The sequence below is a fragment of the Tachypleus tridentatus genome, chromosome 12 (genome assembly GCF_004210375.1).
Source record: "Tachypleus tridentatus isolate NWPU-2018 chromosome 12, ASM421037v1, whole genome shotgun sequence".
In the NCBI taxonomy this organism is placed as follows: Eukaryota; Metazoa; Arthropoda; class Merostomata; order Xiphosura; family Limulidae; genus Tachypleus; species Tachypleus tridentatus.
Window position 1 is genome coordinate 96,963,845 of NC_134836.1, and position 16,005 is coordinate 96,979,849.

General features: G+C 32.6%; 1 protein-coding gene across 2 annotated transcripts in view; it reads right to left on the bottom strand.

The window, feature by feature from the left end:
* LOC143234089 (salivary peroxidase/catechol oxidase-like) overlaps positions 1 to 16,005 on the bottom strand; it is a 63,642-nt gene that overhangs the window by 27,497 nt on the left and 20,140 nt on the right. For both annotated transcript variants that reach the window (XM_076471145.1, XM_076471144.1), the window contains 2 exons: positions 10,458 to 10,643; positions 6,236 to 6,318 (listed from right to left, as the gene is read on the bottom strand). In XM_076471145.1, the coding sequence (XP_076327260.1) occupies positions 6,236 to 6,318; positions 10,458 to 10,643 (269 nt within the window). The remainder of the gene's footprint in view (positions 1 to 6,235; positions 6,319 to 10,457; positions 10,644 to 16,005) is intronic.

A 16,005-nucleotide genomic window follows, 5' to 3' on the forward strand; every position in this document is an offset into this window, starting at 1 on the left:
ACTAACTACTAATATTTATAAAACACACAAACGTAGAAAAGAAAGAACAGCCACATATTGTTCGAAATGAAACCTGCTCAGTGTTTCACCTGGAGGCTTCGCCAGGTGTACAAAGATGAAAAAGGAATTCTTATTTCCTGTAGGTATTACACTTAAATCACTAACATCTCTTATCCGTTTTCACGAGGTTCATCTATAAAAATAAGCTAGATTTAAAAAATCCGGGTGATAAAATCATAATTCGCAAAAAAAATTGACCACGATTTAAAACACTATATTGGATACTATAATCTACTTATTTAGAAAGCTAAACGTATGAGACATTTTGATAAAGGAACACCTGTTGTACTGATCTAAGCATTCTTATAATAAATTTCAGAGTTTCGTTCAACCGAAGTTTATAACATTTTCGAGAACACAATTAGAACCTTTTATAAAATTTCATGAAAATGTATAAGGAGGCTCAAGCACGTTTCTAAAGTTTTGGTTGGTGTAAATGTTTCAGTTTGCTGTGATTTAAAGTACAAATAATTATTTCGTCTTAAAGTTGTAATATTTAGGCTGGTTGAGAAAAAAAATGTTATGAAGTGATTAATCTGTACCCTCAGATATTTTAGAGATGTTTCAGTCAAATATTTAATCTATGTGTCCGAATGATATTCACAGATTATATAAAACATTGTATCAATTATTTATATAAAGCATCTAATTAGTGCAACGTTCGTATCTGTTTTAGGACGAATTGCTTTAAATTATATTATTATTTGTTTAAATGACGGCTGTAACGTGAGAAACTATATTCTTGCTATTTGTGTGATGAGTCAAGATAATGAAACGTTTGTCAATGGATAAGAACGTGTTTTCACTTGGTTGTAAAAATTCATCCTTTCGTTTACAAAATGTGTAGTTAGGCTATTGAAGTAATGTTTCAACATATTAGTAGAAGGTATTAATCCATTAAAACCACAGTTATATGTTTATACGTTTTGACAATTAGAGAGTAAAATACAATTTATTTCATGGCTCGTGATATTAAAATAGTTTATGCCTAGTTTCAGGAAGAGGTGGAAACTCGTTTTTGCCTCTGTTCAGTGTGTCGAATTGGATTCACACTTGGCAGAATACAATGGCCTATATTCTCATAAAAAATAAAACTAAGGCCGTTAATCTGAAGTTTGTTCTTTAAGGTCTGTGGCTTACATTTTCTCTTTTTTTTTTTTTCATGTTTGTATATTTCAGCTTGAGAAGCAGTACGTGGACATTTTTTTAGGAAACCATCAGTATCAAATAGTCGGTTAACTGTAGACATGTTAACTAAAAATAAGTGCTTATTTGTCGTGCCAACAAGAGTTGTTTTTTGTTGATAAACAGTTTGTTTAGAACCCTCATAAAAATGTAGTTTCAGTATATCGAGTTTGAAATTAACCAACTTTCAAGTGTTATCAAACTTCCCTAAAAAGTCTAAACTGAAGGTTTGTTTTATTAAAATCGTCATTAAACATCTCGGTTGGTTTGGTTTTACTACCGATTGCACATTCTCAACAAACACGAAGTAATTCTAATCACCGAACTGACTTGTATGACGAATACTGATATCGTTTGCTTCGACTTTTTTAATTCCTTGTTTTTAATTACAAATTAGATTTTATCTATTTGCGAGCATAAACATATTACATATGAGTAACTTTCGTTCAAAATGCAATTATGTTTTCAAATTCACCATTAAATAGACCCAAGACACAAAAAACATGTAACAGTAATAAAATACAATAACCACTGAAAATGTTACTTAGTCAAGGCACAGCAAGTTTACGGTTCTACTTACTTAAGGGGTAAAACATGCATACATTTCAACTTAATTAGAAAATTACACGCAGATACAGTTTGTTAAATGAAAGTAAAGTATGCCATTCAACTTCCAAGGCATGACAGTCGAACTTCGAATGATATAAGTATTTAACATACTTAAGACATAACCCGATCACATAGTTCATGTTACCCAAGAACAATTTAGCTACCAAGAAACATACCCTTCAGTGTGATCCTAAAAGTTTGATCCATTTGGTGGGCAGAGCGAGTTCATTGTGTAATCTGTACTTTAAAACAACGAAACCAAGAAACAATACACTTCACATTTTAATTCTTCTGATGTTTAATACACTTCAACACACCTAAGGCAAAAGACACGCATTTCAAATTCTTAATTACGAGATACTAATTGTTATTAACTGGTGTTCTTGAATCTATGTTCGGCCGTTAATCTGTGGTTATCTACAGGCAAGTTCTGAGATGGACTTTCTGTGGTGGCAGTGGATAGGATTTCATCACGATAGCTTCCTAGTAGGACTTTAGTCAACTAAGGTATTTAAATGTTTTCAAGAAGAAATTTCAGTCTTACTTATGTTTATGCTATATTAGCTGATTTTGTTGTTCATTTGGTGAATGTAGAAGACTGATGCTATGTTCTATTTTCTTATGCGTGTTTCCGTTCATACTTTATTATTTTAATAGTAGCCCAATTAATTGTACGGTCACATAATATGATATTGCACAAACATCGGTGTTGCAGAGGCTTGTGTGTCTATTCTACATTCTGTGAATCGTTTTGCTTTTTTCACGATCACACTGTGTTGTAGATTCTGTAGTGTTCGGCATTTATGCTGTTTGTATATAAACTCTGTGTGTTTTCAGAAAGACTTTTAACGTTAGGAACTTGCGCTCGTGCCTTCAATAAGTTTATTTCTTTATTATTTTATATTTTATGAATTGTTTGGGATATCTTCAGCCACTGAAGGTGGTAGATTATGTTAAAGTACGCACATCCGTTTAAGCTTCATATCAACCATTTAACGCCATCACGAAATTAACATAAATAATCTAAATTCACCGACCTGTTCTCAAAACAAAAAGTTTCTAACACTAAAAACACTTAAACGCGCAGAAATAAAATACAGTAAACGCCCATAAGCAGAATTGTTTGTTATAATATATATATTAAGCATGAAGGTATACAATGGACTACCGGTTCTCTGCTAATCGTAGGTATATAAAACATATTTATAACGAGTTAAGCCTTTTCGATTTACCGCTGAGCTGCTGAGGGGATACCACTACCAGAACCTGAAGATGGTGTGTTAATTAAAGACTAAACTCGCCTAAATATATAATAAAATACCCACTGTAGATATACCTTCCACCACAAAAGATACAACTTACAACCTACCAGATGAAGAAAAATTATAATTCAGAGCACACTTAAAAGTCAGTAATCCACGCCCATAAAATGCATATTTTTACAATATCACCTTTATAGAAACTAAAACATTTTCAGAAACTTAGATAAAGACAACGTCATTACATTTCTATCTGCAGAAAAGGACGACAACAGTGTAATCATAGAAAAAAGTAAAAACACCGTCAAACTCCAAGATGTAGTAGAAGACGATCACTTCTAACCTAACATTAAGAACAAAATTAACCAAATCCTCAAGAAACATCAAGAGATACCTGGAACAATCAAACCACCATCATTACACCACTATACAACAACCACCATTACACCACTATACAACAACCACCATTACACCACTATACAACAACCATCATTACACCACTATACAACAACCACCATTACACCACTATACAACAACCACCATTACACCACTATACAACAACCATCATTACACCACTATACAACAACCATCATTACACCACTATACAACAACCACCATTACACCACTATACAACAACCACCATTTACACCACTATACAACAAACCACCATTGCGCCACTATGCAAATGCACCGCTCATCACAACCACTATACAACAACGTTGCACCGCTTATTACATTACGCCTATATACAACAATTGCGCCGCTATATATACTTTAACCACCGTTGCGCCGCTATACATACATTAACGTTGCGCCGCACCATTACGCAATTACAATTCACTATACTATACAACAAAACCATATGCAATTATTACGCCACTATACAACAACCACAATCATACGTTGCGCCGCTATACAACAACCGCTCATTGCGCCACTACTATACAACAAATATCATTACATTCACTATACGCAAACTTATACAAAACCATGCGCCATGCACCGCCGTATGCGCCACTATAATACCACCACATCACTATACAACTATAAACAAACCACCATTACGCCGCCACTATACAACCACCATCATTATTACACCACTATACAACAAACCACTATTACGCCGCTACCACTATACAACAAACCACCATTATTACACCACTATACAACAAATCCACCACTATATACCACTATATACAACCACCATCATTACACCACTATACAACAAACCATCATTACACCACTATACAAACCACTATCATTACATTACACCACTATACAACCACCATCATTACACCACTATACAACAACCATCATTACACCACTATACAACCACCATCATTACACCACTATACAACAACCACCATTACACCACTATACAACAACCATCATTACACCACTATACAACAACCATCATTCACCACTATACAACCCCGTACATACAGTTTGTACCTGAAATTTACAGCAAGTATACCCCATTCATCTCACAATGAAATGCTGTACAACTGGTAGATACAACATCGTTAATCAGAAGTTAAACATCTTCCCAGGTTAAGTATTGAGCCAACTTTAGAGATTATTAAAAGAAACCGTTATAACCTTACAAGACGTAACGATCGATTTTTCTAATCTATCCACCAATGGACCAACCTCTAAAACAATATAGGTACTCTACCAACGGCTGGAAATTATAAAACCCTCAAGGAACGAACCCAGTTGATAACCAATACGACAATAGTATTCATAATTCTCTGTACGAACAAAATCTGCTTCCAACATAAAAGTAAATACTACTAATAGCAACACCAGTACACAGTAACCTCTATATCAAAGATTTTGAAGGTAATGTCGCCAAAACTTCCGCTTTAAGGCTAAGGAAGTCGGCTCAGAAATCTTCGTAATATGACCACAAACTACAAGCAAGAGTTAAAAATTCACGATATTCTTCAACAGACAACATCTCACAATACAATTTATAGTGGAAAAATGTTAAGATAAAAATACTCTATTCCTACACGTGATGTTATCAACATAGATTTATTACAATATGTGGTAGGAAACTTAAAGTTACGAGTAAATATCTTGACTACAAATCAAGTGTGTGTGTGTGTTTTTATAGCAATGCCACATGGAGCTATCTGCTGAGTCCAACGAGGGGAATCGAACCCCTGATTTTGGTGTTGTAATTCCATAGAGTTAGCGCTGTAACAAGGAGGGACCTACATATCAAACCAGCCCAACAATGTATATATGTATCTAGTTCCAAGTATGAACAAGGTTTGTAATACTGAAGAATTAAACTGAAATCCATCCGAAACACTTGATAAAAAATAATATAAATGTTGTTCATAATCAGAAGGAAATATTAGACATGCAGCCATATTTATCAAAATTCCTTCGACAGAAATACAGAGAAGATTTAAACAATATAAAGTCAGAACAGTGTTCCAAAGCAACAAACTACTACGATGTCAGTAAGTACACACCAAATCACCTAAAGAACCATTTGTGAGCACAAGTTCAGTTTATACCATACGTTGTGAGTTTGTATTCCAATACACTAGAAAAACAAAATAACAAACAAGTTTTAGAATTCAGGAACATAACAGGCATACACTACCTTATAATAGAGCTACGTCTGCAGTAACTCATCTTGCGAGAAAAGAATACCATATAATAAGTTGTAATAGTACAGAAATAATAGGATGTGAACCACACACGAGAAAAATAAAGATAAATATAAACTTTCCATTTTCACTATAACAAACCAACCAATCTATAACAAGTGTAATCAAAACCAAGATATTCCATTTGAAAAATTAGTTGAGTAAGGTTGTAATTAATAGCAAAGAAGCTTCACTATAAAGAAAATCTAGGATCGAATCCCATTCAATAGCCTATCAGTCTGTTTGCCTTCACCGACTACACAGTAAATTATTAACTGACACTTATGATAAAATTGCTTAATACTTACTATTCAGTAATTAAGAAAAACGGTGATCGTATAAGTTATTAACCATGACAAAAATATACACACACTGTTTGACCATATCCAAGAAATGTTTCATACAAAATCTAATTTCCTCCAAAAGTAAGACACTCGTAGTTCAACTACATCTTACCTTTAATTTCAATAGCTTCTTGAACAGCGCTGCTAATGTCTCCATAGGTCATGCAGGTCTCTGCTGGTGAAACTATCTTTAAGCTGTCAATTCAGATAATTGCATAAGTTGTTTAACTCATGATGCTAGGAAAACACTAAGGTTAAAAAAAACGAATTAAAGACAAAAATGCAAAATCACACCCCCAGTTTTTAACTTCATTATTTCCTTCATCATACTTTCGTACTCTATTTATGTATTATCATCAGATAATATTAAAATTATAGATCAAAATAATACACTAAATATCATTAAGAAAAAACATTACCTCGTCAGCGTGTGTATATTTTTCCATTGAGCCTTTACAGTGAAATATGGTGAGTAATATTGATAAATTATATGTGTTTTTTCTTTGATACACATAATGGGTTTTTAAGACATCACAGTATTTAAAAAAAGTTGCACATTGTGTGTGAAAAACTTCTTTTTCTGGTGAGTTTAGTTTATACTTTTGCACAGCTGGCAGCTACATGCATGCATAGTTTCTAAACATGACTGAGGCTAAGATTGGCATAAAGAAACTCCGTAATTCTTTCCCTTGTTTTGTTCCGTAACATCAACGTTAAAAACATCTTCTTAAAAAGGAACCATCAGTTATAACAAAGTTTAATTACATTTGTTATTACAGTCTCAGCATGTTAAACGAAATGTTCATGCACTGTGGCAAAGACAGTGTCAGCCATATGGTGTTACACCAAAATCTCTCAACAGTGTGTGTAGGTGTTAGCATAAATACTTTTCTAAATTCACTTATTTATATAATGTTTAATAAAAAATCTGAGTCGAGGTTTCTCAGTGTACGATAATAGAAAAACACGTTCTGAATTCTGAATGGCAATGTTGGGTAGAATGTCATATTGAGAGTAATGTTTGTAATATTAGTTCTATTTTTATGTGCCTAACTATACAGAATAGTAATAATACACTTACAACTTTGATTATGCCTGTTTGGTAATAATACCAACATAGTGTTGAATAATCATCTATCTTGAATTATATAAATTGTTTGTGTAATAATACCAATGTTGCTCAGAGATTTTTGGGTTTCATTAGTTGGGTGGAAAAATGTTTTTTTTTCCTACATTGCTAGGAAGATAAAAGGAATATTGTATAGAATATCCTGAAGAACAGAAACATAATATTATCTGTTGGGTGGAAAACAAGACACTTGCCATATTTTTAATGATAAGTGAGAGATAACAAAAACCTCTCGAGTCTAGTGAAAATGTTAAAAATAAAAATAAAAACTGCTTTATATTGAACAATATGTCAAAGTCATTCCAAGTAAAATGAAATTAATGTTGTGGTGAAATATAATAGTAAAACAATGTGTTATACTTTGAAAACAATGTGAAAATATTGATAACTTAAAAACCATTTGTTGGAAGTTGAATGTTTTGTAAGATCATAATAACTTTATATGTTGTATGTTGTGTAAGATCATAATAACTTTATGTTGTATGTTGTGTAAGATCATAAAAAAAATTTTATATGTTGTATTTTGAATGTGTGTAAGATCATAGAAAACTTTATATGTTGTATCTTGAATGTTGTGTAAGGCCATAATAACTTTATATGGTGTATCTCGAATGTTGTGTAAGGTCGTGAAAACCTCATATGTTATATCTTGGTTGTTGTATGAAAGACAGTTATACAGCTGTATGGTTTATCTTTAAGAATAACAGTGACGCTATACTGAGCCTCGGATGTTGTATGTAAGATAATGAATAAGCTAAACAACCAGTTAACAGTATTGTTTCTTATGTTGAAAATGACGTAATGTGTGTGTGTTTTTCTTACTGCAAAGCCACATTGGGCTATCTGCGGAGCCCACCGAAGACAATCGAAAGCCTAATTTTAGCGTTGTAAATCCGTAGCTTTACTGTTGTACTAGCGGGGGCACGACGTAATGATATACGTTCAATCTTCTATATTTTACTGAAGCTTGAAGAAAGCCATGCGGCTGTTCGTGAAGTTAGTGTGAAAGATATTAGTAAAAGCGTATTTTGAATCTCTAATGTTGTTTGAATGTAATAGTAAAGCCGAGAGCTATATATTTGGTAACGTGTGAAGATGAAAATAGACTTAAGATAAATTTGTTAATGTAAAAGTAAAGCTAAGTATGTTGGGAGCTAACAATAATAACACAATATTTATACATTACGCTTAAGCTAAGAGAATTAAATAGTGCCTTATTAGCGCGGCTGCTGGTAGTTGTTTTCACTGAGACAGTCAGTAATCGATTCACGTAACAGGTGTTACTTGTGGCGACATCTATTGAGGTATTACTTAGCCTAAATAAAAGACAAATATAATGTAATAGTAATAACTTGTGTAATCATTCATTGTTTACGTCTTACACGATATTCTTGATTCAGACTTTGGGTATTGTATGTAATCGTTTTAATGCCCTGTCTAGAAATATAGGTGTTGTGTAAGCTAGACGAAATAGTGTGTGATTTAACATGAATGTTATTGTGTAACCTTATTTATCGACTTTTGACTTTCGTATTAAAAAAAAATAGGTAATAGTGTGCTCTTACGCATTAAATACATTAATTGAACCTGGAATGTTTTGAATTTAGTGTATATTTATTGAAGCATGCATGTGATGTGTATAATAAACAAAACTGGGATCAACTGATAGAAGTGCTAAGTTTTGAATATTGGTTTTTCTGTGTAATGTTCTTGTAAAGTAATATTGCCAGAGCGTGTTTATGTGTGTGTGATATAAGAAATGTGGAACTTCTGTTTGTTGTGCAGAAGTTCACTGTTAAAATAGATTGAGGGTTATGAAATTATTTTACCGACAACGTATAAACGGGTAACTGAGGGAGAGGGGAGATTAGTTGGATAAACAGAAGGAATTATAAAGTGTTAATGTCGTCTTTGAGCAAAATATGTTATATTTTGTTCAGTGTGCAGACAAAGTGTTTATGATAGGAAGCACATTACTGTGTAAATAATGATAAGTTTTACTTTGCTATAGTTTTATTATTTCACTGATATTACTTTGTTTGTTGTACTATTTTAATCTATGCAGCTTTAACTGCAATATTGAGCTGTATTCTTTTTGAGTAGAATAAGGCATACTGGCATATTCTACACGTTTAAGCGCTTTTTTAAGCAGTGTTTAGTTTCTCGTGACTTGTTCATTCAATTTTTCGTTTAGACATCATCTGTTGTTTCCGCCTTTAAGAAAATAAACTAAAACGTATTTTTTGTGCTAAAAAAAATCAAGATATAATTAATACAAATATTTAAACTGTTGATAAATTTTCTATGAAAGACCACTTTTATTTTTGTATCTTAGAAAAAATCACAAAACCAATAAAAACTAACAGTTTGACCTCATTGTTCATTAAGCTATGAAATTGAGTACTTAAACAACAGTGTTCAGTTTCAATCATAAAAACTGGTGTAAAAAAATAAAAACTGTCGTAGCGATTTTTATGAAAAATTTTGGCCACCTTAATTATAATAACACCCTCAGCAACAAAGTATTTTACTAAAAGAAATTTGTAAATCATATGTATTTATTTGACATCTTAACAATAACATCATGTAAAAACATTCTGCTCAAAGAATAAACGTCATCATGAGTTATTAGTTGGCTAGAAGGTTTTAGGATATTAAAAACATATTTTTTATCTTTATATGTTGTTGTTTTTTTAAATTTCGCGCAAAGCTACACGAGGGTTATCTGCGCTAGCCGTCTCTAATTTAACAGTGTAAGACAAGAGGGAAAGCAGCTTGTCATCACCACCCACTGTTAACTCTTTTATCAACGAATAGTGGGATTGACCGCCACATTATAACGCCCCCACAGCTGAAAGGGGATTCGAACTCGCGATTCTCAGATTACGAGTCGAACACCTTAACCCACCTGGCCATGCCGAGCATCTATATATATTATTTTTTTTTACAGTGATGTAGATAGTCTTCTGATTCAAATACATTAACAATCTGAGTTCTTGAGTCTAGTGTAATTTATGCTTGATTTTTGTTTGAGTGGTATTAAAAATATTGCCGTATCATCTTGACAAAAAATATAAGGAAATTCAGTATTACATACACAAACACGAGTAAAGCTATATGCACAGGTTTTTTTCAGGTGTCGTTTTTGATTCCAAATCCATAAACGATCTAACTATCTATCTACGTTACAAAGGTAAATACTTACTTGGGAACAAAGTTAGATATATACTGTAGACCATCATAACGAGTCAAATCTAGTCTTCCTTTGAAGGTTCGAAGTATCAGGGCGCAATTAGATGCGTATTCTAGATTCAAGGGTGTATATCTCTGCACAGGAAAGATTATTCCGGGTTGTCCTACAGTGAGGAGAGAAGCTACCAACACAATATACCTGCAACATGTGGTTAACAGTGTGTATAAACATACAGTTATAAGAAAGAAGAACACACATGTATATTAAATGGAAAATAAAGATATTCTAGATACATTAAAAGTGCAAAATTTTATTTGTTATGCCAAATCGCCCTCTGCTATATTACTTTGGTGGTTACGGAAAACCATTTAAAGATTCACTGAACAACAATGTATAAACATGTCATTTCAGGGAGAAAACTTAGATGACTCAGAAGATTTAATGTCTGAAACTGAAAGAGTTAAATATACCAATAAAACGTCCATTGTAAATTAGCAGTTATTAATATTTCTGCATTTGCGCTTATCATACGTTATGATAATCTAGTCCATTAAATTCAGTCCTCCGAGAAAACATCCTTTGTACATTAGTAGTTATTAATAATTCTGCATTTGCGCTTATCATACATTATGATAATCTAGTCCATTAAATTCAGTTCTCCGAGATTAGTAGTCATTTGCGCTTATCATACATTATGATAATCTAGTCCATTAAATTTAGTCCTTTCACTCTTTCCTTTTCTATATCCACATATTTGTTTTCTATGTGTGTGTATCTATATATGTACAAATATACAACATTCTACACCCACACACCCACAAAGGAATCAGGAAAACTTTACATGTATCTCTTAGATGGAATGATTTTGTTACATTAAAAAAAAATCAAAGTTTTGATAACAACCAAACATAAGAAGAGACGGTGAAATTCTAACGTAAAACTGTCTTTAAAAAGTGACGTGTCAATATCCTGATCCTCATATATGTTTTTATCAATTTATATTTTCTTTAGTAATCTCTTTGCATATTTCCCAGTTCTTTGACGTAGTGCTGTTTTTTAATATACACTGTTGACTTAGATATTTCTTAAGCTTTTATTTCCTCCTCACGTGGTGTCAAATTTTCATGGCCTGAAGGTTCACCGTGTCGTCAACACATCTCACGTTCTTCTTTAGAAAGCTTTGCTACTATATATCTACATAACTCCTAAGAAAAACTACCACAGTACTCAAAAAATCATGAACTTATTTCATTAATGCCAAACAACTCTCGGTTCTGTGTTATTTTCGACCAGAAAGCATGAAACCGAAATTGTTTTCTCTTGTCTACTACGTGTACATGAAGTACTTTTGTACGCAGTATTAAGCAGAAGTTCTAAGAAATGCAAGTTAATAACTTTTTCTCACTGTTACAGTTGTAAAATATTATCTTTACTGATTATTGCTTCAACAATAAATGATTTTGTTTTTATTTTCTTGCGGTAATTAGAGATGATCGTTGTTACCACAGATAAAGTTGTTTATCAGTTCCATGTTATGTTAGTAACATGATTATATACCACCAGATGACGTCACATAAGAAGTATTATATGATTGATATATAACAAATGATTTTTGCTCAGTATTCACTAGTTAAAGATTGTTGGTCTTTGGTTATACAATAGTAACAGATTATTGTCCCTCAGTCTTAAATTAATTACAGATGTTTACGAGTGTAACTTTATAATTCTACGATCATGCGCTTGCAACTTGAACTTTTGTTTACACAAACCTTTCCGTTTAATAAACAATTTTACAAGTTCTTTGAAACGGGTTAAGTGCAACTGTAAAGAAATAAAAACAACAACAACAAATGATACATTTATTATAACCAATTACTGTGTATTTGTTAGTTACAATGTGCAGTGATTTAAAAAGAAACAAAATAAAGATAATATGGATTTATTTCGTTTTTTTTTATTATTGTTGTTGTTTACTAGTTAAAACGTTGGTTAAATTGACCGAGGCCGGTACATTTAGTATCAGGATAGAGGAAATAAAAGATGAAGTTTACTGAAAACATTTTGTTATGACTTTAGCAGATTCTAGAGAATATGGAAACTAAACATAAAAAACTGTAGGGGTGAAAAGAAGTATTTTTATCCTTAGCATTAAAATCACCTTCCATTCAGACTGACTCAGTAAAAGCTTCAGAATTTCACAGATTCAAAAACCCATGTTTAGTAAACACACTTTATTAAAAACTTAAATTCTATGTATAACAGACTTATTCATGAATATACATTTAGTAAATTTTGAATTACTAACCTTGTAGATATATGGTTAATGCCTAAACACATGGACTGTTTGGAAGACAATTTGCATCATAAGAATATAGAAAATCTTTGCATAATTGTTATATAAAGCTGGAGTGTTTCCAAAAAAGTGGCGATAACTTTTGCGAACACTTTGAAAGAAACAAATAATATATAATAAGACACCATGAAAATATGAGTAGAAAGTGACAACATATAATAAATTCTGCAAATATATTGAGTCGGTTGTAATATAACATAATTTTCTCGGAGACACTGTCTGAAATTGGCAATATTTAACTTCAATACAGGAACAGTCAGAAGATGACGACATTTGGTATTCTCCATGAAGATAAGATTAAACATGTGACGACATGTAATAAATTCCGCAAAGATATTTCAGTGGTGAAGTATGACAACATCCATGAAAGGATTAGCGGAAGTCGACGACATTTAATAACTTCTATGAAGATACTCTCAGAAAGTGACAACGCCTATTAACCTTGTAGAAAATATTATCAGAAAGCGACAATGACTTCCGTTAAAATATCAAGAAAAACTGACGGCATATCCTAATTTTACGAAAATAATGGTAGAGGATTACTCACCATATATTTGAATATATCTCATAATATAAACTCAAATATTAAGCTATTTCCGATTTTGTTAAAAGAAAAGATAAATTCGGACATGAACTCAGTAAGTTATGACACTGAAACCACCATAGTGTAACATTTTCACACGATATTTGCAACTTCATTTGCATCAGACTTGAAATTAACAAAAACACTTCCCAGTAAGTGTCTGCCTTATTTTTTGGCATATAGATGGAATACTTTATAATATAACTTTATTTACCATACAACACTATATACAAGAAACACGAAATTTATTAAAAAACAGCTTGACTGATAGAGATATGTGTAAACATAAAGCAACTGAAAGATGTGAACTGAAATTTATTGAAGAAATCCACACCCAGTTACAATGTCTCCAAATTTAGTAGAATGGTAATCTTCACCTAATGTGCAACAAATATCTAACTGTAAAACGAAAACAAAAAAGGGTGATGTCCAATTAAAACCATCAAAGCTGTAAAAATGTGTAACCCCCCCCATAAAAAAAAAAAAAAAAAACATATATGTTACCACAGGAAGATGTTAAATTAAAGTTTGAAAAGATATTGCCGATTAAAATTGTATGCAAATTATTGTAACTAAGCGTTCAAAATTTTACCAAATTTGTAAAGTATGTATATCTACTACAAGAAATCACAACCGACCACTGGTGAGTAGCTACACATGAAACAACAACCGACCACTGGTAAGTAGCTACACATGAAACAACAACCGACCACTGGTGAGTAGCTACACATGAAACAACAACTCATACAACACACTCTACAAATGTTGTAAAATTTTGAACGATTAGTCACAGTAATTTGAATATAATTTTAATCGTCAATATTTTCTGATTTTGGCTGCAATCTCTTACTTCAAATCTTTCTGTCGTAATTTTCCTTTTATTGGCACTGCCTTGTTTGAAAATTATACTGGTTTTGATTAGATATAGAATAAACGAGACATTGTGATCATTTGGAATAAACCAAATATAGAAAATACAAATTTCCATTTTCAATTATACTCAAGCAACTACCATGAAACAACGTGACATACGACAACAATATGTTCTCTTGAGAAGTTTCTGTGGCTCTTTAAGCAACTGTACAATACAATTACAAGACGTTTTCGGTCAGTTTGCATAAGCAACTATGAAAAGTGTTCTAAGTCTTCGTTTTTTATAAAATGAGTCGTTTCGCAGTTTACCTTCACCACATCCGGTATGTTGCACATCCAGGATATCTAGGGCAAGTAGATATTGTCATCAACTCCTTTGTTTGCGTGGCATGGCCTGGTGGTTAGGACACTTGACTCGCAATCTGTGGACTGCAGGTTCGAATCCTAGTCTCCGACCATGTTCGCTTTTTCAGCCGTGGTGAGGCGTTATAATCTGACGGTAAATCTCACTATTCGTTGGTCAAAGAGTACCCCAAGAGTTGGGAGTGGGTAGTGTTGATTAGCTGCCTTCTCTTTAGTTTTACACTGCTAAATGAGGGACAGCTGATGCAGATAACACTCGTGTAACTTTGCGCAAAATTCAAGCCAAACTAGACTACTTCTCTGGAACTTAGCTGTGAACAGGTTATACAGTAGTAATCTATACATTGAACGTATCTGTACATCTAAATATTTTACAGTTGGTACGTATTATAAATTATCTCGGACATTTCTTCGATTTATTATATTACCCATGTTACGTAAAACTATTTCAGATAACTAGAAATTTCATTTTATTTTTTTTTTTTAATTTCGCGTAAAGCTACACAAGGGCTATCTGCACTAGCCGTCCCTAATTTAGCAGTGTAAGACTAGAAGGAAGGCAGGTAGTCATCACCATCTACCGCCAACGCTTGGACTACTCTTTTATCAACGAATAATGGAACTGATCGTCACGTTATAAGAATATACTAGAATGGTTGAAAGAGCAAGCATGTTTGGTGTGACGAGAACTCGAATCCGAGACCCTCAGATTACGAGTTGTGGGCCTTAACTACTTAAACCTGGTCATGCCGGGCCCATTTGAATTTCAATTAAGATATTAATTAAATGTTAATATGTATTAAATTTATGTTATTTGTCAACAAGATCTATACACACAGTATTCTTTTTTAACACAAATATATATTATCACGCCTAGAACTGAATATTTTATCAACAATCCAGTTTCACGAAGAGCAAATTAATTCTGTGTTGTTGCACCTCGCTTAAACCAGCGCTGTCGTTTCTTGACTGGTCTCACTCCGCTTACAAGTTCACTTCTTACCGAAGAAATTTGATGTTCTCATATAAATAATAATGTCTGAAGTAATTCACTGAAGTTGAACAGCTTGTACTGTACGAAATCTATAAATTTTCTTAATGAAATTCTGTAGTTTTCGAATTAATAGACGTTAATCACAATTGTAGCTTCCTAAGTCTATAGCACTCTGACTGTAGCTGGCCAGTAATATTCTACTGTATCTTGGTGAATCGTTTTTTATATGAACTTGTTAGCGGTGTGAGATCAAAAAAGATAACAATCTCAAACGAGGTGTGACAGTAATAACTCAACATTAATTTGCTCGTCGTGAAACTGCATCATCCATAAAATATTCAGTTCTAGACCGGTTATAATACTTAGCGTAGTCTGTAAGTTTGTAAAACTGTTG